At 37.0% G+C, this 26,256-nt stretch overlaps 1 protein-coding gene and 1 non-coding gene across 4 annotated transcripts in view; one reads left to right on the top strand and one right to left on the bottom strand.

The window, feature by feature from the left end:
* The window catches only part of MYPN (myopalladin), a 79,846-nt gene extending 64,644 nt beyond the window's left edge, over nucleotides 1-15,202 (bottom strand). The window contains exons 1-3 of one of the 3 annotated variants that reach the window (XM_032608384.1): nucleotides 15,027-15,093; nucleotides 11,026-11,144; nucleotides 1,446-2,348 (exon numbers count right to left, since the gene is read on the bottom strand). In XM_032608384.1, coding sequence (XP_032464275.1) covers nucleotides 1,446-2,347 — 902 coding nt within the window. In that variant the 5' untranslated portion in view covers nucleotide 2,348; nucleotides 11,026-11,144; nucleotides 15,027-15,093. Of the gene's footprint in view, nucleotides 1-1,445; nucleotides 2,349-11,025; nucleotides 11,145-14,191; nucleotides 14,457-15,026 lie in introns of those variants that run through there. The other 2 variants (XM_032608387.1, XM_032608386.1) reach the window with 2 other exon arrangements.
* On the top strand, nucleotides 13,630-13,736 carry LOC116742081. The gene has a single exon (XR_004346352.1). It is a non-coding gene; the product is annotated as a U6 spliceosomal RNA (small nuclear RNA).
* Nucleotides 15,203-26,256: the final 11,054 nt, after the last annotated feature.

Raw genomic sequence — 26,256 nt, 5'->3', positions numbered from 1 at the left:
TAAAATGTATACGCCACTGTAGAAATAATATTTAATATTGCCTTATGTTGACTCTGAAAAGCAAAATTCAATATATGAATATGTTTTTATACTAAAATCCCTTTAATCAATAGGAATACATAATTAAAGATATTATTAATACTAGTGCTATTATTACCCTATAATATGAATATTTTGCAAAAAGAAGATGAGGCCCTGCTTACATAACTAGAATAAATGTTAAATAGTATTCTAGTAGTAATTAGGTGGTTAGGGAGGCAAAGTAACTCTTATAGGACTCTAAATACCAGTAATTCTCTATAAAAGTAATATATTTCCAGCACATTATTCATATATTATTACATTATAATACAAGAGGTAGCAAATGTCACCCTGGGGGTTAAGACTGGGTCCAGATTTTGTGGGGCCTGAAGCTCATAAAAGTGTAAAGACCTCTTAAAAAAATAAAATAAAATTAGAACACAAAATTAGATGTAGCCTGTGTACATGAAGAGCCTTGAAGCTTAGCTTTACTTACTTCCAGAAAAGCTGATGGTAGACACATAAAAGATGAATATCCCTTCTACTCATCAGTCATATTAGGGAAAGACTTTGGCATTAGGGAGAAGAGTGCTCATTAAGTGGATATCAAAACGTATATAATAAATACAATACATGTAAAATAAATCTTTAAATTGATCTTTATCACAGCCTTATTCTTCCTTTATTCTATCAGACTTTATTCTATTATTTGCTTTCTTTTTAATTGAAAAAATACCACAGGTATTCATTGAGTATAGGTCATAAATACTTTGTTTTTTAAGTTACAGGCTGTAGATCTGTGCTAATGCATGTTCATTAGCCACATGTGGTATTGGGCACTTGAAATGTGGCCAGTGCATCTGAGGAACTGAATTTTTAATTGTGTTTAATTTTAATTAATTTAAATGTCAAAGCCGATACTCAGTTCAGTTCTTACAGAATTTTTAAGTATGTTTGGAACAACTTGGGTCTTACAATCTACTTTTTCAACTACATTTTTTTGAAATCTAAATGCACATTAAGTATTTCCTAGGAAAATTTAACATCCAAACTGAGATGTGCTGTTAAGTGCAGAATTCACCTTGAGTTTTGAAGCCCCGGTGACAAAAGGAATGTAAAATATCCTACTAATAATTTTTATATTGATTACATGTTGAAATGGTAATATTTTTAATATATTGGTTAAATTATATATTTTTAAAATTAATTTCACCCAGTTCTTTTTATTTTTTAAAAATGTGATGACTAGAAAATTGTAAATTGAATGTATGTCTAATATTACACTTCTATTAAGACAGTGTTGCTTTAAACTCTGACTCAAAGGGAGTATATAAGTTTTGAAACCACATACGTGAAAGATAAAATGAGGAGGATCACAGTAGATGGAAAGTAATTACCAAACATTACTAATGGGACATTTTTACCTTACTTCAGGTGGTGGAATTCCTACCACTATGCAATCCAACTGTACTCTGGTTCCTTCTGGAACTTCTCTGCTCCGTAACTTTTGAGTGAACCGGGGAGGTTGCCCCAGAGGTTCTTCATAGTACAAAGACGAAGGAGAAGACCCTGGGGTGGTGTCTCCCCCATCTGCCTCACTGGCAGCCTGCTCAGCTTCGCGCCTCTTGGCTTCCTGCTGTTCAAGGGCATGGTTCACTTCATTATCCCTGGTATCTGCAGGGATGGGGATGGGAACAGAAGATCTTTCTCTTCCTTCTGATAGATCTGAGAAACTGGAGCTGTTTTCCTGCATAACTTTGCTTTGAGATTCCAGTTTATTCTTGTGGTTTTTGCAGGCACGAGGTCTAATCCTTTTGGAGCTATGGGCTTTGAAAAGGGATGACAGCTCTTCAATGAAATCGGCAGCCTTATTTAAGAATACTTTTTTGGACTGGGTTTCAGAACTATACTGTGGCCTTTTTGCCTCCTGGAGGCTCTCTTTAGAGTTGGTAGGACTTCGATAGTTATCCTGGCAGAAGTTAGGGTCCAAACTTGATTTAGGTGAGTGTTTCATCTGATCAGAAGAAAAACATCTTCTAGCATGGGCTTCATCTGCTTTCTCCAAAGGGTCGTGATTGATTGCCAGTCTTGCCAGATTGACACTTTCATCTAATTCTTCTTGGCTCAGAAAGGCTGAAAGATCTGGAAGGTCATCTTGGCCTCCTCCACCTTCAGCAGCTCCAGAAGGACTGCCAAAATGGAAAGAGTTGGAGGAAGGCTCTGCTCGACTCCTCTCATTGTTTCCCTGATGTCTAGTTTCAGCTAAATAGCTCTCTCTTAGAAGCTGAGATATGGAAGTAGAAGCTTCTAGGCTGTCGTCTTGCATGCTGTCACAAAATAACAATAATAACAAAAAGTTTGGATCATTTCTACAGAATAACAAGTCTATGTTTATTACAGCATGATAGATGCTTAAGAACTTAAATATGAAAGTAAAAATTGCCTAGTTTTGATACTTTCACAAAATTTACTTTAAAGACTTAAAGATTATTATTCTCATATTGTAAAATGGAGAGCAACTGAAAGAGGTTTCCCTGAAATTGGAAATAAAAGCATGGTGATTATCACTTTATTAAATTCTTTAAATACAAGTTCAATTTTGAAAGCTATGCTATAACTATAGAGATATTAAATACAGTTTCTAAACATAATTTTGATAATATCTCTAAAGGGTTTTTAGTTTTAAAGTGCTTTCATACACAGAGAGTTTTCTCTCCATCCTCTCCCCCTTACCCTGAATGTAATAAAATAACAGAAATTAAAAGATGTTGACAATATAATCTCATCTAGTTATTGAAAATATAAACTTGATCTAGCTCATGAAAATAAATAATGCTTTTATTTTATGACTAGAGACAAGTTGTTTAAATTCAGTGTTGTTTTTAGGCTCAGTGTGCTCTTGAAAACTATAATGATTTAGCTTTTTCAAATAAGGTATAATTATTTTAATTTCTACAAAGGTGTGAGTTAGAGCGTAGGTTTTTAAAAAATCTCTTAAATTAACATTGGTGAAGAGGGGATATGGAAGACAGGGAAGTGGGGTGCAAGACAGGACACTTTTCACTGTATACCCTTTTCTTAATTTTAAATTGTAATTATATGAGTATATTCTAATCAGTTATATATTAACATAAATTATATGGGTATATCTATTCAAAAATAAATAATTCGTAAAGTCTTATAAAAATAGTACAATAACTTTTGTTCAAAGTCCCTTGGACTAGAAATTTTGGTAATGCAAACTACTTTCATATTATTAATGTTATACCCATTTATTCACTCACATATTTACTAGAAGGATAGCAAGCTTGTAACCCATAGGCTGTTACTCCTCTCTCTCCTCCTTAAGAGACGCAGCTAACTGATTACAGTATTCTTCCCATTGACCTTCACTTACTTAACTCTCCAGTCCCTCAGCCACCACCAGCCACTCAGAGATGGTAATGGAGATGAAGACTATCTGCCATTCTTGGCTACCGTGTGCCTTGTGCTTGGAAGATGGAGAGGAAAGTAATCTCCTAAATATTTTCTGGCTTGAACATTCTATGACAAAATTTATTTCAGTTAATTTTTCTTCTTTTATATGACAGCCTCATATCATAAATAAAAATATTTGTAATATCACAAAATATTACAAATAGGGCTTCCTAGGGACTGCCCTAGTTCTCAAACTTTTAGAGTGCTATCTAAAACTAACCTCTAAACTGACAAGGTAGGCAGTCACCTTGAGAGGACAATTAAAGATGGCTAAAAGGATCACCTGCAGCAAAATGTTTTTTCATATGCTTCCATAGCCTGAGATTAACACTACTGGAGCCGCTTGTTTGGGTGAGCTTTATTGTGCCTTAAAAAAAGATTAATTGAAAATGCAATGGGGTTGGAAGGGTGCAAAAATTTATCTACAAAGATATTCATCATAGTATGGATGATAATATTAAAAAATTGGAACCATGTCCAATAAGAAATTAGTTAGATTATGATATGCTCATTAAATAGAACTATATGGCTATTTAAAATTTTGAAGCACAGTGAATGATATACAAAATAGTATATGAAAATGTAATTGAGATCCCAGCTGAAAACTTGCCTCTTTGTGCATTAACTTTGTAGAGGGACAGTTAAAGTTATTGAAATAAGGTACAAAATGCTATTTGAAAATGTAATTTATATACTGATTGAAAATCCTTTCCATTTGTAAATCAACTATCCCATTAACCAAGTTTGAGTTTCTGTATATATTTAAATGTGAGGGGGGAAATTCAGTGCTTTATAAATCAGGATGGTCTTCTCTCTATTAGTTAGACATCACTGTATATTGTGTTTTAATGTAACTTTGTCTCTAGCTCTTTAAGATGGCTTTTATCTCGAGGCAACATGGAGTGAACATTGGCTTTGGAATCAGATAAATCTGTTTTCAAATTCTGGCTTCATCTCCTAGCAGTTGTGTGACTTTGAGAAAATTACTTAACTTCTTTGATCTTTGGATTCCTCGTCTGTAAAACATGGCTAATGTCTATTTCCTGGGGAGTGAGGATTAATAACATTACGATTGCAAATCTCGTAAAACAGGGCCAGCCAGTATAATGAGCACTCAACTGATGGTAGTAACAAACAGTACATGGGTAAAGGTGATGTTAATGTTGAAGAACTTCCAAAAAGTTTATATGTATGGTGAAAATGGAGAAGAAAATACACATATAAGTAATCACTTCTCTCTACAACTATTTCTTTGTTGTTGTTTTTTAAAGAAAAGGAGCCAATGTCACTTCCCTGGCGGTCTAGTGGTTAAGATTCTGTGCTTCCACTACAGGGGGCACCGTTCGATCCTTGGTTGGGGAATTAAGATCTCACATGCCCTGCGTGCGGTGCGGCCAAAAAAAAAAAAAAGGAGCCAGTTGAGGTGTAAATGTGTGCCTGTTCTGATGCTTATAGTCATGAGAAATTATTATAACAAAAATTTCAAGCATTCGGGCTTCCCTGGTGGCGCAGTGGTTGAGGGTCCACCTGCCGATGCAGGGGACGCGGGTTCGTGCCCCGGTCCGGGAGGATCCCACGTGCCGCGGAGCGGCTGGGCCCGTGAGCCATGGCCGCTGGGCTTGTGCGTCCGGAGCCTGTGCTCCACAACGGGAGAGGCCACAGCAGTGAGAGGCCCGCGCACAGAAAAAAAAAAAAAAAAAAAAATTTCAAGCATTCAAAATTAAGGATTTCTTTAATGTTTGAATTTAACAGTTGTTACCTAACACTTTGGAGTTAGATGGATCTGGTTCAAATCCTAGTTCTGACAGTTCCTAGCTGTATAAACTCGAGAAAGTTACTTAACCTCTGTAAGCCTCTGCTTGTTTGTAAAACAGGGGTAATAACAGTAGCCATTTCATAAGTTGAAGGGTGATTAATGTGCTTGACATCTAGTAAATGTTCAATATATGGTAGTTACTATTATTTATTATTATTTAACAACTGTGGCCACATACCATGATAAGAAGTAGAAGTAGAACTAGTGATGTGACTTGATCCAAGGACACACTTTGAAGAGAAACTAAACTTGAATTTGTAGTTAATTCAGCGTATCTGTATTCTATGAAATATGCATAGTCTCATGAACAAACTGTGCTGCCTTCAGATCTTTGTACATATCCTCTTTGCTCTGGCTGCTCCCTTTCTCCACCTCTTTTCACTATCTTAGTGGGCCAAGTCCTATACAGTCTTCAGTTCTTAGCTGAGAGTTGGCCCTGGGATTTCTTCTTTTTTCTGGGTTGGGTACCTCTCCAGTATGCTGCCAAAATTCACTGTCCTAACCCCCAAACACAGCACTTATTACGATGCATATTTGCCTATTTACTTTTCTGTCTACCTCATTTTGTTTTGTATACCCTCATCTCTGTACACACACAGCACACAGAAGGTGGTCAGAAAGTATCTGTTGAATTCTTTTGTTCATTAGAATTTCCTACTAAATCTATGCTTGTTTATCTTCTTTTAAAGTTTCAGGCTAAAGTAAGACAGATAAATAGAAATCATACTTACAAAGGAACCTTACAGACACAAAGAAAAAATATAAACTGGTAAAAGCAGTAATAACTTCAAAGTGACTTTCAAATAAAAATTTATTTATGGTGGATAAAATAACTGGAATTATGCTTTGTTTTCATACCAGAAGGATCAAAGAACATCTGATTATCATAAAAAGCCTGGGTTTGAATCCCAGCCCCAACACTAAATAACTTTGCTATCTTGAGCAAGTCACTTAATGCATCTGAATCTCAATTATCCTCACCTATCAAATGGTATAATAACAATTCCATCTCAGATGGTTCTCAGGTGGAAATGCATGTGTAAATTGTTAAACTGATAAATATTACCTAAAATAGGAAATATGAAAATGTATTACTTTCTCTTTCAAGCATTAATTTTAAAACTATCTGTTATAAAAGTTATAGTTTTAAAAAACCCAAGAGCTATTATGGATAATCCAGCTTTCACTTATTCATCCAATAAATATTAACTGAGCATTTACTATGTGCCAGGCACCCTTCTAGGCCCTGAGGATTCATCAGTGAACAACAGACAAAGTCCTTGCCCTCATGGAGTTGACATTCTAGTAGGGAAGATATAAATGTTAAGAAGAAAAATAAAGTAGGGCAAGGGACTGGAGAATGATGAGGTAGAGAAGAAGGTGTGCTACTGACATCTTGGCTAGGAATGTCAGGCAAAGCTTCTCATGCAGTGGAGAAGTTAGCCATGTGACCATCTGGGAGGAAGAATTAAGTGTCAAGGCCAAGGGAGGTGAATGTTTGGTGTGTCCAAGTCAAGCCCAGTGGGCCAGGAGGTGAGTGAGAAAGAAGAGTGGAAGGCTAGAGCATGTAAGATCTTTCAGACCATGGGAAAGACTCTGAGTTTTACCAAATGTGTGAATGGGAAACCATTTTAAAGTTTTTTGAAGCAGATGACATGGTTTTGAGAAAGTTCAATTGTGCCTGCTATGCAAAGAATGCAAGAGAGGATGCTGGTTTGAATCAATGAGTAGTATTAGAGGAAGATGGTGAGAAATGGTCAGATTTGAGATATCTTTTGAAAATAGAGCCAGGATGATTTAATGATGGATTGAAAGTAGGGTACAAGAGAAAGACCAGAGTCAAGAGTGACTCCAGTATTTATGGCCTAAGCAACTAGGAGAGTGGTGGAATTATTTACTGGGATGAGGCAGGAGCAAGTTTTAGGAAGGGTTCTCTTAAACATTTCATTTGACAACTGTCAAAGTTCTCTTAGACATTTCAACTGGTGTGTTCAGGTGACATTGGACGTTGCTTCCTTCTTTCTGTTTATTATAAATTGAAACAGATATTACACTGCTTTCAAACTAAGAATGAATAAATGCCATTGAAAACAGATTGTGCTTTTGATGAAATGGTCTTGGACTTGAAATGAGGCAGTTAATGTGGCATCAAGACCAACTTTAGTAGATCATGTAAACTAATTTAGCCACATAGGATGCTTATTGAATGTTCTTCACTTTCTTTTGCCAAATATCTATATTTTTTCCCTACGAATTTTGCTGAAAAGAGGATCTGACCTAAGAACTTGCTGAAAATGTTAAGACTCCCGTTTACAAAAACAAAACTTAATGCTGATACCTTTGGGCATATTTCTCAAGTCATGTTAACACTATTCTTCTGTAGGTTCTGAGAAGACCTTGTTGGAAGTAACATGAGTTATAAACTCATCTTTTGCTTATAATATGAACATTTAAATCGGGGCATTGACCAGAGAATTGGCAAAACCTAATATGAAGTAACTTGGATTAAAACATGAATACTGAAGTTTTCTGGCTATGAAATATTCTTAGATATTAAATGAGAAAACAAATCTGGTTTCTAGGGGAACACAAAAACAGTCTAATATTTAATAGTTATTTGGCTAGAGAGCTGGAATAGGAAAAGATAGACATCTTTAATTAACTCACCTCTAAACTGAGGAACAGAACTACGCTGCTTACTTCATGGGTTTGTTTGTGAAGGAACTTTAGAAATGTAGAACACTATACAAATTTAAGGTAATCCTTTTCTGTAGGGGAGCACTAGTGTAAAAGATACCAAAACCAGAGCCCAAAGTTAGTATTTAATCTGAAATATAGCAAATAAATAGTATAGAAGTAAATTCTGTGACCCTTAAAAAAGGTAATGAAGCCAAGTAAGATGGCTTCAGGAATCTAGGATCAAAAAAAGGGTTTGGGGGGCTTCCCTGGTGGCGCAGTGGTTGAGAGTCTGCCTGCCGATGCAGGGGACATGGGTTCGTGCCCCAGTCCGGGAGGATCCCACATGCAGCAGAGCAACTAGGCCCGTGAACCATGGCCGCTGAGCCTGCGCATCCGGAGTCTGTGCTCCGCAATGGGAGGGGCCACAATAGTGAGAGGCCCGCGTACCGCAAAAAAAAAAAAAAAAAAGGGTTTGGTGGTAGTCACAAAAATGAGGTTTTATTTCACTCTCAATTCACCATTCATGATGAACTTAGCTCTTATACCGAAGTCCCAAATGAGAAAACTTTGTCAATCCCCATTAACTCAAAGATTCATTTTAAATAAGAAAAAAAATGTAAACATTTTCATCCTTCTTCAGCCTCTTAATATTTGGGTTCATTTTCTTTAGGTGTTTAAGGATTTGAAAAATGATAACTTCCCTAATTGACACATTTGCTCGATGGGGAGAGGAGCAAGTACCCCAGTTCGGCTTGTGATCTCAAGATCTAGTTCTAGTTCCAGCCCTTGGTGTGAAGGCTCTGCTGGGCCTCTCTCAGACCGTGGGGTGCATTGTGACTCCAGGTGGAGGGCTATGTAGCACACAGTCTATACAGAGCTTGTCAAGGTGACTCTAGTTATACATGAGCTGTAGGAACTCTTCAGTGACTGCAGGTAAATAGTCGCACCAACTTTTGTGCCCACCAAAAATGTAACTGCTGAAAACATGTTCTTAAATTTCTCAACACACCATTTTGTCTGTACACGGGTTGTTCCCTTTAAGCAAAAGCCCAAGGCCTTAGCAGTTTTAAAAGCTCTTTATCAGCTGTAAAGCACCATAAAAATTTAAGAAAATATTTCTGTGGTGTTTGATCCTTCTATATCTCTTAAGAGAGGAAAAGAGATAAAATCTTTTCATTTTTTTTTGGCTTTTTATAGGCAATGACACCATGCTACAAGCCATGCCTTTGTCAAATCTCAATGTCAATGAGGAGACTAATTATTCTGGGGTTAGCAGTCTCATTCATCTTCTATTTTCAGGTTAATGAGCTGAGTTCATTACTCCTATTGCATCCAGGAGTTAACCTAAAAAATTTAGCTGTCACCTTTTCATATACTAACATTAGTTCATTAAAGTCCTTTCACAGTGAAACCTAATTTATCTGTAGTCCCGTTTCTTCAAAAATAAGTTTGAAAAACCATCTCTATGAATTCCAAAACCCTATTGGGATAAAAATTTATTGAATTTCTTGTGTCCATGAATTGTGGTTCTGAGTCCATTCCATTGAATGTGTGCCTTTGTAAGCTAGAAACTATATTCTATTATACAATCGATGTATTAGAGTCTGTAGTAGAGTCTATATTCTAAATTGTACACATATGGAACACTGGTGCTTTAATACGTTGTTAGGAGTTCCAATAGCATTAGCCATATTCTACAAGTGGGAATAGAGACAAACCTCCAGAATTTGGATAATGTCCAACTGTTTGTTTCATACTCCATTATTATAAGATTCTCTAATGTTTATAATTTTGTGTCCCGACAAAGTAAGTACAGTGTGCATATATTTCAGATTTCATGGGATGGCCTTGATTTTAAATATTTTGATTATTGTCAAATGGTGTATCAGACAGCATATCTTAATTTTTGTTTAAAAATATGTTTATTATAGCTATAAGTGTAGACATTCTTAATTTCCTAGAAAAGGATTATATGGATTTTATGTGAAGTTAAGAGTTATTATTAAGGAGAGACTAAAAAGTTATAACAATTTTTAAATTTAGAGCTTGTAGAATTCATTTCATCATTACCAATGTGAAAGTAGTTGAATAACAATTTTTTCAGAAAGGAAACTGGTTAGCTGTTTTGTTTCTTTCAAACTGATCGATGCTAGTATCTTTAACAAGTATGAGTAAAAAAATCTGTTGATAAGATAATAAAATTTCTTAGCACCCTTACTGTAATGTTCACTTTTTGGGAATGGAAATACAGATTAACTCATGTTTTCTTTTTCTTTGTTTATACGGTTATTAAAATATAGTTCAAGTTGTGCATCTAATTACCGCTAATAGTGCAATGTACCAAGTCAAACACTTGCCACTGACTGTCAAGTGTCTTTCTGATGCAGCTGAAAAGGGAGGGAGGGAGGGAGGGAGAGAGAGAGAGAGAGAGAGAGAGAGGGAGGGAGGGAGGGAGAGAGGGAGGGAGGGAGAGAGGGAGAGAAAGAGAGAGGGGGGAGAGAAAGGAGAAAGAAAGAGCAATGTCCTTTGAGCAAGACGTTCTGCAGCTGTTGTGTACATTAATCCAGGGAGCAGATCTCCCAACACTAAATATAGCAAGCATATCCTTTTACATGATAAAAAAAATGTTAAATGAAAGTCTTTAACTATGGAGTCATATTATTTTAGATTTGATTTCCTTTTAAAAGGAAATAGGCATTGCACACATACTCTCTATACAAACACTGTAATTTTAATAAATGAATGTATGGAAAATGCCAATGATAATACACATGTCACGACTTCCTCTGTTAAGATATTTTCCTTTAGGACCCGAGTAGGTTGTGATCTCTGAGGGTCTCATCAATCCCCTCCAAAATTTGACCACGTAGAAAACTTTATTTTTCACATAATTTTGTGTCCCATCCTACGTAATTAGAAAGTTATCCTCGGTTTCGCTCTAAGCAACAGTAATTAGGTCTTGGAAATATCCCTTTCCCATTGTCAGTTTCTTGTTATCAAAACATACTTGAGAACTTAAATCTGGATATTACCTTTCTTTTTTTAGTTGACCCAGATGAGGATGTCCAAACCAAGCACTCCACCGTGACGATAATTATCCAAGGAGAACTTTTAGATGAAAGCACAGGAGAAAAAGAAAATTCTTCACGTCCTTGGAAATGGAGAGTAGCCGTCCATAGAGTGAGGAATTAACCTTAGTTTCAGTGAAGATGGCTGTTAGAAGCTGGACAACCTGTCACCACCGGAGCCAGAGCATTTGTCAGCTCACAGGTCCCAAGTTATTTTGAGCTGTATAAACCATGTGCCTGTGAAACATTCCACCTGATTGGATAGGAGAAAACTGAGCAAAGGGATTCCACAGCAGGACAGCACCTATGGGAGGTGGGGGTCAGTCAGTTTTCCTACCTATAGAATTTCACTTACAGCTAGAGGCCCAAGTTGTTTATTTATTTATGTTTGGAATTAATACTAAATTGGTTATAACACATTCCATCTGTCAAATAAAATGGCATTATTTTTTGAAATATATCAAAATTCTTAATTTTTAAGAGAATTAGCTTTATTTTTTTTAATAATTAATTTTATTGGAGTATAGCTGCTTTATGATGCTATGTTAGTTTCTACTGTACAGCAAAGTGAATCAGCCATACATATACATATATCCCCTCTTTTTTGGATTTCCTTCCCATTTAGGTCACCACAGAGCACTGAGTAGAGTTCCCTGAACTACACAGAAGGTAAGAGAATTAACTTTAATTCATGGGAAATTTACTCTCATTTAATCACTGATACATTTTAGGAAATTTGGCTATGAAAAGCCAGTATGAAAGTGAGGTCCAACATTTTAAAGCTGAGGGTTTTTTTTTTTTAACTGTTTGTCCAAAGGCTTAGAAAAAGCAGAGAAGATAACTAACATTAAAAGTTGTTAACTAGAGATCACAGGAAAAATGGAGAGGAAAAAGCCATCAGTCCGAGAATAAACCCAGTAACAAATTAGTTTGAACAAACTTTTTCAGAAAAAAAACTAATCAGATACTGTTTAAAAGTCAAAATTACTATATAATGTAACACATTATAACTCCTATTCATTTATGAGTACCTGGAATAACTTTTTTTTGTATATTATTTTGAAAAAGTCTATGCCAGATTTCTTCTTTTACACAAGCATTGCCGAACAATAAAAAAGAATCCTTAGCCAAACCAACATCTGCTCAAAAACCTACTTTGTCAAAGTATAGGCTCTTTGATATTAATTTCATATATTTTCAGAATATGAATTTGGAAAAAAAAAGTTAACCCCATTATTTCAGTCTTGGTAGAAGCCTGGGTTTTGAAAATTCAGATAAATGCCATTGGTTTTTTTTTTCTTTCTTTTAAGGGTCATTCTTAGATTTGGGTAGCATGAAATACATTGATTTAAACCTACCTTTCTTATTTTTATTTTTATTTTTTTGTGGTACGCGGGCCTCTCACTGTCGTGGCCTCTCCCGTTGCGGAGCACAGGCTGCGGACGCGCAGGCTCAGTGACCATGGCTCACGGGCCCAGCCGCTCCGAGGCATGTGGGATCCTCCCAGACCAGGGCACGAACCGGTGTCTGCTGCATTGGCAGGCGGACTCTCAACCACTGCGCCACCAGGGAAGCCCATAAACCTACCTTTCTTAATTAAATCACACAATACTTGTAGAATTTCTTCCCATTCATTCAACAAATATTTATCTAATGCCTACTATGTACCAGGTATTGGGTATAAAGCAGTGCACAAAACATACCAAAATTCCTGCCCTCATGGCATTTACTAAGAGATCTTTTTACCTTTTTCAGTCACCTAGAGACTCCCTATAGTATATTGAATAGATATAAACTTTGTTTATTATGATCAAATCAGAAGCTTCACTATACCTTTTGTTAAGGAACTTTGAATTTACACAGGCAAAATGAAAAAGACTATTGAGGAAAACTTTAAAATAATCCAGACTGAAAGCACTGTTACTAAGGTGGGAAGAGGGCACAAGAATAACTGAGTTATATGGATAGATTATTTTCATTACTGCATTAATCTAGATCTTCAGTGTACAGGGTTGTTTGATCTCTTACCTGTGCTGAAATTAACCTCAAGACTACTTAATTGTGTTTCTGCATTTTCTATTTAGGTAGGTGCTCCAACGATTTCTTTTTATTTAAAGAGAGGATCTTCCCCCACTATCCCTTTCAGATCTTGATGCATAATCAATATAAGTGCTGCTAAGTCTTGAGTCGGGACAGGAAAAAGTAAAACCTCCATTTCATTTAGCACAAAGATGTGCTACAATATGATTTTCCAAAGGGAAATGTCTACACACACTGTAAGTGAACATATTTCTGCTTCCTTGCAAACTGTTCCATGATAAGCCTGGTATCCTACCTTTCACCCAGGTATAGAACACTGAGGTGGAAGGAGACCCATACTGAAAGATAAACTAGAGTTGGTTGGGCAGTGAAATTAGGAATCAATAGGGAGAATTAAAATCGGTTTAAAATGCCAAAAAAAAAAAGTTACAGAATAAAGAGACAAAGAATTTCTGAATAGCAGTAATCTTTCTTTCATTTTTACTGTAACATTTTCAAATACAGATAGTGTACAAAAAATTTGAGCTTGTGCTCGCTTCGGCAGCACATATACTAAAATTGGAATGATACAGAGAAGATTAGCATGGCCCCTGCGCAAGGATGACACGCAAATTCGTGAAGTGTTCCATATTAAAAAAAAAAAAAATGAGCTCTTTGAAAAAAAGTTGCATATAAATATTTTAAATAAATAATATTCAGCAACTGTGGATACCTTGCTTACAGTATATCAACCTTGTATTCTAGATTCTAGTTTTTTAAAATTGGTTTCTGCTCCCAAGTAATGTAGCCCCTACCCTACATATCATCTTAGTAATTGTATAAACATTACACCACAAACCTACTAGCTTAGATTTTACCAGAGTTTACTGGTACAAAGAATACTTTTTAAAACTTAAAAAATATATACAACATAGTTAAAAACAAATTTCATAAGTGACAAGTAAACACAAGTTTACATGTCTTAAGCCTTCCCCATAAAGTTGAGTGCCCCATCTAACACATGTGTTTATTGTGGTTTGAACATGATCTTGTGCTTGCCTTCAGCTGTTTTCTTAATTTAGTCACTCAGTTATAGAAACAGTTTACTCACATTGGGGTGATCCACAGGAATGCCAAGGAATCTGGAAGATCTATGACAGAGGAAGTCTTCACTTGGAGGATAAGCATGTGAGAATTTCTGTGCTAGTAGATTCATGTAAAATTTTTGTATTTGCTATTTTTCCAGATTGCTTTAGATTTTTATTCTTTAAAAGAAATTTCTGACATATACCAAATTTTCAATGAGTTTTGCTTAAAGTTTATAGATTTATATTGAGGTATTCCCCTCAAGTATCAGATGAAAAAACAACAATCCTCTATATCTTATTTTTAAAGAATAGAGACTTGTGGGCTTCCCTGGTGGCGCAGTAGTTGAGAGTCCGCCTGCCGATGCAGGGGACACGGGTTCGTGCCCTGGTGCGGGAAGGTCCCACATGCCGCAGAGCGGCTAGGCCCGTGAGCCGTGGCCGCTGGGCCTGCGCGTCCGGAGCCTGTGCTCCGCAACGGGAGAGGCCACAACAGTGAGAGGCCCACGTACCGCAAAAAAAAAAAAAAAAAAAAGAATAGAGACTTGTATTATTTTCTAACCTTTGCTAATGAGAAGAACACAGCAGAGGCAAGTTCTTGACCATCCAAAACAATGTATGTATGGTGGATTGTAGAGGGTCTTAAACAAACCCCATGATACAGTGTAATTGAGAACTACAATTAAATCCTTAAGAAATGTCTTTTTCATCTCAATGGTACTGAAAACACTTGCTTAAAACTAAAACTAAAAAAACTTAAAAAGCTATAAGTTCAAAACCTATTTAGTTTTAAAAACTAAAAACATCTAAACAAACTATAAACAGAATACTTATTATCCTGAAAAGTAAATTTGTGATTACCTGTCCCAGGAGAAGGACCGTTCCTGTGTCAATCAACCAGGATCATCCAGAGCCCAAATCTCACTGCCTAACTGTGTCAGCCACAAAAGTAGCATGAAGGAAATGTGATACTGCCCTGCCAGAGTAATGAAGGGTATTTACAGGGTTCCATGGCAGATCCTGGGACCGTCACTTAGAACAGATTGCTCTTTCGGATCAACTTTACTAACTCAATCTGTGCGATGTTCTTAACCTGGATGGATGGTGTGGGTGGATAATGACTAAGATGACTAAGGAAACAGGCTTTCTTGATTTCTCCTTTGATGAGGTGAAAAGGATAATAAACATGAACTTTTAAAGAATAAAACATAAGGAATGCACAACATATCCATGCGGAGGATGCATGTGACACGTGTAAACATCTTTACCTGATACAAAACTGAGAGTATGGTTGATACATTTATTAAAGTAAATATGGGAAAATAATCAGTTATTATAATAATGTGTGCACCCCCAGTTTTGGGGTAGATTAAAGCTTTACTATGTGGTTTCTATGAAAGCACTGTAAGGCTTCCTTTACTTGTGCTTTTGATATGGAGGACATATCAAAGTTTACACTTTTTTTTTTTTTTTTTTGTGGTACGCGGGCCTCTCACTCTTGTGGCCTCGCCCGTTGTGGAGCGCAGGCTCCGGACGCGCAGGCTCAGTGGCCATGGCTCACGGGCCCAGCCGCTTCGCGGCATGTGGGATCTTCCCGGACCGGGGCACGAACCCGCGTCCCCTGCATCGGCAGGCGGACTCTCAAACACTGCGCCACCAGGGAAGCCCCAAAGTTTACACTTTTTAGGAAGTATTATTTATAAGAAGGAAATCTGTTCCCAGAGTTATTTTTTAAAAGAGCATCTATGATTAACTGAAGAAATCCAAGACAATTAGTATCAGGCATGTAATCCTGAGGTCTACAATTGATTCCTCCTGCTCACCACATTAATATAATGATTATATTAACACACATATAAACTTATCATCTCGGTAGAAGTAAGTTAACATTCTTTAGCTGTATGCTAGGCACTGTGTTAGGCTCTTCATGGACATTGTACTTTATTTTACGTATTCCTTCAACAAACTATGAAGTAGGTACTGTTAGAATTCTCATTTTACAGGTAAGAATCTAAGGCTTAGAAAGAGGTTAAAAACTTACCCAAGGTAACACAATGGGTGAATGACTGGACCAGGATTAAACCTAAGGCTAACTCTAAGTCTGTGCTCATAACTACTGTACATGTTTAAAAGTTTGCATTTCTGCAGTATTTGAAAAAAAATTAAGGGTAAAAATGAACATAAAACCTACTGTCTCTTTTAGTAAGTACTTTAAGGAAACACTGTGTTGAATTTTGTTTATAATTTTTCTGACAGAAAGGAACCCTGAAATTCTTTTGTATGACTAAACAAACAAGCAAAGAGAAAATATAGAAAGAAAAAAACGAATGCTTTCAGAAACATTGTATCTGCAGTATTTTTAGCTGAGAACATGAATTGATATGTGGACTGAAACATCAGGCATTAATGCTGAAAGATAGGGCATTGAAGGCAGTCTGAATGCTTTAACAGACCTATTTTTTTGTTCCATTTATGATAGTCATTTTGTTCAGACAATTTAAGACCTTTGTTCTTTTGAAAGTAAATTTTAATGCTTTGTGTTATTTCTCAGCACATCAACATGGGTCAGTAAATTTTTTGCAAGTTAAGGGTAGGAAAATAATACTTGAAATATTCTCTCTTCATAATGCTATCACTGAATATCTTAAATGCCAGTGTGCCAGTCTCTGGGTGATTCCACTCAGATTCTATTTTTGGGCAGCTTGGACATCTCAGAAAGCTGAAAATAAAGTTCAGTGTTCTTATGCATGACCCAAATAATCACACTAACACTAATGATGTGAAGGAAAGGAGATGGGAATTAATATTTCTTCCAAGTGTACTCTAAGACAGGAGCAGCCTAAGTTATCTCTTATTCAACACTCACAGCAACCCTGAAAGGTATTGCTATTTGCATGTTACAAGGAGGAAACTAAGGCTTAAGGAAGTTTAGCTTTCCCAAAGGTAGCCAACCAGTGAGCTGCACAGCTGGGGGAATTCAAACCTAGGCCTCTTAGTTTAAAATGTATTCTCTTTTCATTGCCCCACCCCCTCCACTGTCTTCTCATGAAAAGTAATTATGCAGGTTAGTTCAAAAATCACCCAAAAGAAGGAAACTCGCCATTATTTTCATATGTATCGGTAGGCAAAGGATTATTAAAATTATTAACTTTGATTTTAGGGACTTAGTGTTTATTTAACAGAAGCAAGAAGAGAACAGAAAAATAACATAAGACTAAGTCTTAGACTGTTTTCACAAAGAAGACTCAATAAAATTTGTTGATTGAAATAGCAAGGGCTAATACACATTTCTGAGAAGTTATTACCTGAAATCTATCAAAAGGAATTTGTATTTTATATCCCTATTCAATTCTTATTTTTATTTGCATATGGATCTACCCATTTGGTGTTTCTTGCTTTAGCAAACTTCCTATCAAAGTCAGCATACTTTAACGGAAGACCTGGAAAACCTTCTTTATTTTGCCTCATCACCCAACTGCTTTTCATTCCAAACTGAGAATGGATTAGTTAAAACGTAGTCTAACCAAGAAGTCTCCTGTTAATATATTAGAGATTCTCTCCTTTCATCTTATAACCTAGACAATAAGCTTTAATTAAAAATGTGGGTGAGGGAATTCCCTGGAGGTCCAGTGGTTAGGACGCTTTCAATGCCGGGGGCCCAGGTTCAATCCCTGGTCAGGGAACTAAGATCCCACAAGCCACGTGACGCAGCCAAAAAAAAAAATGTGGGTGATAATGTCAATAAAAGGGATAAGCAAATATCTCCAATGTCACAGGGGACTTAAACCAAAAATTTACCACAGTGTAAACTGAGCTGGGGATAAATCTGTTTGTAGACAGCCCACTGGCCTGACAATATTGTGCAGATTTCAAATAGGAATAAGAAAAGCCTTGGTATAATCAGAAATGTGATCATACTGATCCTATAAAACATAAACAACCTTTCTGGTCTGATCTGCCACTCTTCTACACAAATCCTTGTCTCCAAAAAGTTCCACCAGTATTTCCTTGCTTTATCTTTCCTTCCTGCCTTTGTTCATTATTTCTTCCAATTATTATGTAATTAAACAACTAATGGTTATAACATTTCTTATATTGCTGAATTAAACTGAGTTTTCATTTATGCATTAATGCTTTATCTATTTAACTAGATCAACTCCTTGAGAATCGAAGCCATGAAAAAATGTATATAGGCCACACAGTTTTAATCTCAAGGCATGGCACAAATTAGTCACTTAATAAATATTTGTAGCATGCTATAAAAAGAATCTATTAATTGTTGAGTTGTCCTAAATTATTCACACAATTCAACAAATATTTAATGAATGCTTATTGTGTGCCAGAAAAGATCAAATGACCTAAACTCTCAGCAACATTAACTGATTCAATTGTCATTAACAATTATGATGTTAGTTTAACACAGAAATACTGTTAAGAATCAATTCAAATGAGGAAAGGAGCTAAAAATGTTTGGTTGTTCTTTGTGCACCAGTCATTGAGCAATGACTATCAATATATGTGCTTTGGCTTAGTGGATGCTCACAATTCTTGAGATAATTGATATGGGGGACTTTTGCTTTTGGAAATGATTGGGGCTGTTTACAGCACCCACCTTGCCCAAGAGTTCTTCTGTAGGTGCCCCATAAGAGGCACTTTCATACTTTTGCATTTTCCTTAACTGGCTTAACCACTATTTTTCCTGCCCACCTTGGAACAACCTTTGTTTTACATCAGGTCTTTACTTTCTGTCCAAGCCCTAGAATCAGACTCTTTTTTCCTTCCATAGACTGCTCCTCTTGAGTTTTGGACTTAAAAACCCTACTACGGGCCTTCCCTGGTGGCGCAGTGGTTGAGAGTCCGCCAGCCGATGCAGGGAACACGGGTTCATGCCCCTGTCTGGGAGGATCCCACATGCCGCAAAGCGGCTGGGCCTGTGGGCCATGGCCGCTGAGCCTGCGCGTCCGGAGCCTGTGCTCCGCAATGAGAGAGGCCACAAGAGTGAGAGGCCCGTGTACCGCAAACAAACAAGCAAACAAAAATCCCTACTACGCATAGCTGAGAGGCAGTTCTGTCTGTTCTTATGCCCTGGTTTTTGAGATTCCAGTTCAAGTCACAGACTGAGTTGCCTGTTTTCTCAGAAATAAAGAGTACAGTACACTTAAAACACACATATATTCTCTAATTTAGATCAAGATTTCAACTACTGGTGGCTGACTGCTAATTGGACTTATTAAAATGCAGATAAGCTAGAATGAATTACTCAGCTCTCTGGTGATCCTAGCTGACCCTGTCCAGTGTCCACACCAACCAAGCTTTATTGTTCATATTTAATACATAATGTAATTTAATACAACAACCCAGGAAGTGTGAATTGTTATCCCCATTTTATGGAGAATGAAACTGAAAAAATTATATGCTACTGTGGGTTTTGCAAATTCAGGGATCTGAAAAAGTCTCAGGAGGTACACCCTGAGATCATCCAATGTATTCTATATCATTATCCTTCTTTGTATAGAGGAGGAAACTGAAGATCAGAGAAAAAATTTCCACAGGGCCCCCTCAGAGCTCTGATTCACACCCAAGTCTATATGACACCAAAGTCCAAGTTCTTCTCTACTACATGACATCTCCTTTCAGAGGAATACACCCTTGTTAGCAATGCATTTGAGAATCAATTTTGAAAAAACTCAGAAGATGTAGAGTTACAAGAAGGAGACCTCAAGTGATATTAGGATTATGATGACCTAGTGATTTCTTCCAAAATCCTTCCAAGTCCTTGGAAATCTGGATGATTTCCTGTCTCTGACTGGTCAAAGAAATAAAAGAAATTGAAGCAGCCATAAATAATAAACAATTATCTTGGTGCATCTCTATCTGCAAATTACTAGACATAGTGAAATTAAGTATGTAGAGATCATATTTTAAGTAGACATTTACTTAGCACTTCATCTTTTTGAAGTTATTTACAATCATGTATTGTTATTATGTTCTAATAACAATGACAGAACTACACCACTGTCCGTGAAGTTGGTCTTTATTATGATTATTTTGTACATAGGAAAATTAAACACTAGAATGGCCATGCAAATGTAAATCAGTAAAACCGAGATTGCCAAGTTCACATTATTAATTTAGTTTAATAAGAGCTTTTTTAGGGGAACACCCCAAAGTTTATCTACTAGCAAAACTGGAGCAATAAATATGTGCTAAATGAGGCTTAGAACACGCTTTGAATAACTGAGTAGAGATGGCAACTAAAAGAAACATAAAAAAGTAATTATTTTCTATTTCTATTTTTCTATTTCTAGCTGGTAATTATAGCAAATAATATTTTTCTAAGTCTTAAGAAAACTGTGAGAACCAGATTAATTTCTTTTATTCTTTAAAATGATCTAAGTGCTCATGAACTTTATTTTAAAGGTCATTTATCTCAATGTACTAAAAACTTCCTTCCTAGCTACTATGGGAAGTCTCATAAAATAGAGACTCAGTTTTTTAAAAAAAATTCTTATCTGCTTTTTAATTTTGTATGAAGAATAGGTGGAAGAAATCCAATTACTATGTTAACAAAAAGAGGCAGCTGGATTGCTTATTTGGTGATCATTCACTATGTTTATATTGGGATGGCATGGTAGGCAGGGTTTTATTTGATTTAATTCTCTCTTCTCTATTAATTTAGAAATGTTAAGGTCAGAGGATGTTTCCAAGTTCAGGTAGTGTTTAACTCAAACAATGAAAAAAAATAAGTAAGCATAAAAGCCATTGTAAAAATCTACGTCTTTAACTACCTTAAAACCAGAATAAGGGACTTCCTTGGTCCAGTGGCTAAGACTCCACGCTCCCAATGCAAGGGGCCCAGGTTCGATCCCTGGTGAGGGAACTAGATCCCACATTGCTGCAACGAAGATCCCGCGTGGGGCAACTAAGACCCAATGCAGACAAATAAATAAATAATAATAAAAAAAAATCAGAATAAGGATGCACGTGAATCAAATTTAAGAAAGATCCATCACCTCTTTTCAGAAACAAATAATAACTAGTACAGAAAGATGAGCAGTTTTAAACTTGAGACATTGATATATGCCTTGTTTGATTTGAACATAGAATGTTTAAAATTTATATCAGTGGTATAGTATGATGTTTAAAAGAAGTCAAATAAATGCTGTAATTAGGCAGAGAGAAATTGTATTTAGAGTTAGATTCTACCTCCACCACTTATTATCTGAGAAGGCTTAGGCAAGTTATTTAATTTCTCTGTGCTTTAGTTTCCTCAGCTCTAAAAAATGGGAGAAATATTAGTACCTAACTCATGGGATTGCTGTGAGAATTAAGTAAATACTCTTAGAATAATACCTGGCTCCTAGCAAGTGGCCAGTAAATGTTAACTATCATTATTACCATTCTTATCATAGAAAGATATATTTTAAGTAAACATCTTTTAATCTGGCTTTGTGAAGTCACAGGGAGTGAAGTATACACATTTGCGCTGAGCTGTAAACTCTAAGGAAAGGCCAGAGGCTGAATGGGCCATCTAGACTGATGACTCAGACATAGCCACAGTTCAGGTTTCCAGACTGATTCAGTCCTTGGCTTCTGTCCTGACACTGACAACAAAAATGCCAATTAGTGCAAGAGTGATGAGTTTTTTTAGCATGGGTGCTGTTCATCAGAGATTCAAATCAGATCACTTACATCTTGTATAGGACACCGATAGTGATCAACCAAGTTCAGTTGTAAACCAATGACATGGAGGTAAACTGCTTCATATCTAGTTACCGTGCTCCTGAACCATCTGCTTCTGAATTCTAAATTCTCAACTCAGCCACTGCCAAGGGGCTAAACATAGCTAAAGGGTTGAAATTATAATTTGATCTGACAACCCAAGTATCAGACAAGCCTACTTTAGCCAAATAAGTAGAGGGGTGACAAATATCAGAGCAGTATATCCACTCTGTGGTATGTACTTTATGACAAGAAAATAATAATTGAGAGTGTTGGTAAATATCTTATTTCTTATCTGATCTAGAAAAGGGTGTCAGCATAGATTGGTATAAAACTTTAGGTTGACAAAACTATTGTTAAGGTTAAGTGATTTAGAGAGGAGAAATCTAGGGAAGTGAGGGATATCTTAGAATTCCCATGATCCTGAATTGTCTAATGAACTAATGTTGAATGTATATAAACACCACATGGAATAAGATAAAGAAGATCTAGATCTACTAAATAAATGCTGATAATGATAATGATGATGATGTGGAGTAGATGTCAAATACAAAGAGCAATGATGTTTTAAATCCTATTATTTAAATGATCTTTTGTACTAACACTATATTTGAAAAGTGTTTTATTGTTTTTTATTAGCTATTTCTCATCAGAGTCCTGTCAGTAGATCTGCTTTAATACTCACATTTTACATATGTGGAAGCTGACATAAAAAATAATTAAATAGTTAGGGGCTTCCCTTATAGCGCAGTGGTTAAGAATCTGCCTGCCAGTGCAGGGGACACAGGTTCGAGCCCTGGTCCGGGAAGATCCCACATGCCGCAGAGCAGTTAAGCCCTTGCACCACAACTACTGAGCCTGCACTCTAGAGCCCGCGAGCCACAACTGCTGAAGCCCGCGTGCCTAGAGCCTGTGCTCCACAACAAGAGAAGCCATCGCAATGAGAAGCCCTCGCACCACAATGAAGAGTAGCCCCCGCTCACCGCAACTAGAGAAAGCCTGCGCACAGCAACAAAGACCCAACGCAGCCATAAATAAATAAATAAATAATACAAAAAAAGCTTGCCAACTTAAAAAAAAAAAAATCTTCAGTCTTTTGAAACTCTTTATACAATATATGAATAAAATAAATCCTTGACATTCACAGTAGGGTGTACCCTAAGCCATTTGTGGATCCCTTATACCATTGTTGTATTTGATTTTTCAGATAAAATGTGTATGAGATCATAATTAGAGAACTGATGGTTGCTTAGGCTCAGGGACCATGTAAGTGACTAGCCCTGAACCCCCAGGTCCAGGTGTACATGTCCAAAGTGATACCTCAGCAAAATCACAAATTATTGTGTCATGGCCTTTCAGGATAGTTCCTTGTTTAGACAAAAATGCCAAATGTTAAATGTGTGAATGCCAAGGGCTTTTTTGTATTTTTGATCAAATTCCTAAGTCCATGGCTGAGTGGCACTGCCAGTGGCAGGAACAAGGGATGCTCACACTTGAGGAAGCCATGAATTCACTCAAGCTAGGTCCTCGGATGAAGTGAAGCCAGTGTGCCACCAAACAAACCCCTGGGACCAGGATGTAGAGAGTAGGCTGTGGCCAGAGCTGGAGTGGGTCTGGCCTGGTTTAAACTCTGCTCCAGGCTAATAAGGAAAAACCAGCTGGTTTTGGGTCTCTGCCTTTGCCTTTAAGTCCTGATGTGACTTCTTTTCCCCAGGGTTTCTAATTAAAGAATAAAATTTAACTAGTTAAAAAAAATTAGTTCAATGAGAAAGAATTAGTTCGGTTCTGAGAGTTTGAAACCTATGCTCGTATATACCTCTTTAAACTTTAGTTGTTCATTTTTAAAGAGCAGTAAAGCTTGTATAAGATTAAAAAAAAAGTCTTCAAAACAGTATTTATAATATGACCCTGTTTTATTTTTTAAAATTTTGGAGTACAATATTCCAAAATGTTAAACTGGTTATAACTATGTAGTGGAACTATGGAAGATTTTTCTCTCATATTTTTTCTTAGCTGTACTTTTTAAAAAACTTCTAATAAGGGTGTATTATAGTTATAAAGAGAAAAAAGACGGTAAAAGTTGCCCCCAAGGCAAAAAAAGAAAAAAAACAAAAAAGCTTCAAGGACACCAGTAGAAAAAAGAAGCAAAATTTGGCTGTAGCCTAACTGATGGTCTCTACCTACCTATCTGTCAAATATATGTTTGTATATAAATATAAATATGTGTATATCTACATCTATATCTACATCTGAAGAGATAATTGGAATTACCAGTAGGAAAGGGAAATCAAAGAAGAAAGAATCAGCAGTGTTCATCCAAGAGAGCCTATCTGCTCCTGATGGTGGTGTGCTGGCAGCTCCAGACCAACACTACCAGATGCCATAACCAATTACTTACCTTGCTCCAATCCATGCTCATACAACAGCATTCTGATTTCAATTGAGTTTGTGTGTGTGTGTGTGTGTGTGTGTGTGTGTGTGTGTACGGTACGCGGGCCTCTCACTGTTGTGGCCTCTCCCGTTGCGGATCACAGGCTCCGGATGTGCAGGCTCAGTGGCCATGGCTCGTGGGCCCAGCCGCTCCGCTGCATGTGGGATCCTCCTGGACCAGGGCACGAACCCGCGTCCCCTGCATTGGCAGGCGGACTCTCAACCACTGTGCCACCAGGGAAGCCCTCAATTAAGTGTTTTATTAAAATAGACTTATTTATTTTTAGTTTTTAAAATAAATTTATTTATTTTTGGCTGCATTGGGTCTTCGTTGCGGTTCGTGGGCTTCTCATTGCGGTGGCTTCTCTTGTTGCGGAGCATGGGCTCTAGGTGCGTGGGCTTCAGTAGTTGTGGCACGCGGGCTCAGTAGTTGTGGCTCATGGGCTCTAGAGCGCAGGCTCAGTAGTTGTGGCGCACGGGTTTAGTTGCTCCACGGCATGTGGGATCTTCCCGGACCAGGGCTCGAACCCGTGTCCCCTGCATTGGCAGGCGGATTCTTAGCCACTGCACCACCAGGGAAGTCCCTAGACTTCTTTTAAATAATAAGTTGGTAGGCGAATATGGCACTTAGTTTGCTCTCAAGCCATGTTTCTCATTGTAAATTAACAAATTGGAAATGTGGATGCTGTATTACTCTCTTGGGAGTTTGATTAATGTAAATACTCTGCAAAAGGACTGGATCGCTATAAGAGTTTTTGAAAAACAAATTAGGTTTCTGATCTTGGATAGCTGAGGACCAGACAATGAAACCTGGTGATTTCATCAAGGTGATTAAAAGCTGCAAGATCTTACGACAGTCAACCAACTGGACTTCCCTAAGAAGCAATCCTGTAATTCAATGTGTGACCTTTAGCATGAAATAAATACATGGCAGGTGTGTCTTGGAGACACTGCCATAAGATACTTCCACAATATGAACGATGTGGATGGCATTTTAGCTATGATCCAGCCTATCTTTCTTAGCTTGGAGTTGTAGATAAACTGAGGACCAGAGGAAGTAAGTCGGTTATCTAAGATTGCAGTTGATATCAGCTCAAACTTGAAATTATAATTGGTGCTTCCTAGTCCAGCATATGAAACTGTTTTCCATAGCCTTTATGAAATAATATCACAGCTGTAAAATGCACACATCCATGACTATATCTTCGTTTCCTGTTTTAAAAGGTATTTATTCACTAGTATGTTCAAAGTACTCTGCTAAGTTAAGATTTTCTTCAAATCTGCTCTATATGTTTTATAATATGAGTAAATGTTTAACACTGGGAGTAGGGTAGAGGAAAATATGGCTACTTACTAAGAAGCTAATACATGCCAGGCACTGTTCTAGATACACTACATCTTACTTTCATTTATTATATAATTAAATGCTTTTCAATAATGACGAATTTTATTTAATGATAATCTTGGATATGACTTGATGCAATGAAGTGCATTCATTTAGGGCAGCAGTCCCTAACGCTTTTGGCACCAGGGATCAGTTTCATGGAAGACAATTTTTCCATGGACTGGGGCAGAGAGCGATGGTTTCGGGATGATTCAAGTGCATTACATTTATTATGCACTTTATTTCTATTATTATTACATTGTAAGATATAATGCAATTGTTATACAACTCACCATAATGCTGTTAGGAGCCGGAGCTCAGGCGGTAATGCGAGCTATGGGGAGCGGCTGTAAATACAGGTGAAGCTTCACACACTTGCTTGCTCCTCACCTCCTGCTGTGTGGCCCCGGTCCTAACAGGACTGGTAGTTGTCCCGGGCCCGGTGATTGGGGACCCCTGATTTAGGGTATCATTAGAGAACTAATATGGTACATGTCCAAAGGTTTTAGTAAATAATAAGTGAAAGTAATACTCCCAATGGAAGAGGTTCTTTTC

Source organism: Phocoena sinus, chromosome 16, assembly GCF_008692025.1.
Source record: "Phocoena sinus isolate mPhoSin1 chromosome 16, mPhoSin1.pri, whole genome shotgun sequence".
Taxonomy (NCBI): domain Eukaryota; kingdom Metazoa; phylum Chordata; class Mammalia; order Artiodactyla; family Phocoenidae; genus Phocoena; species Phocoena sinus.
This window is presented reverse-complemented; position numbering and strand designations above follow the sequence as displayed.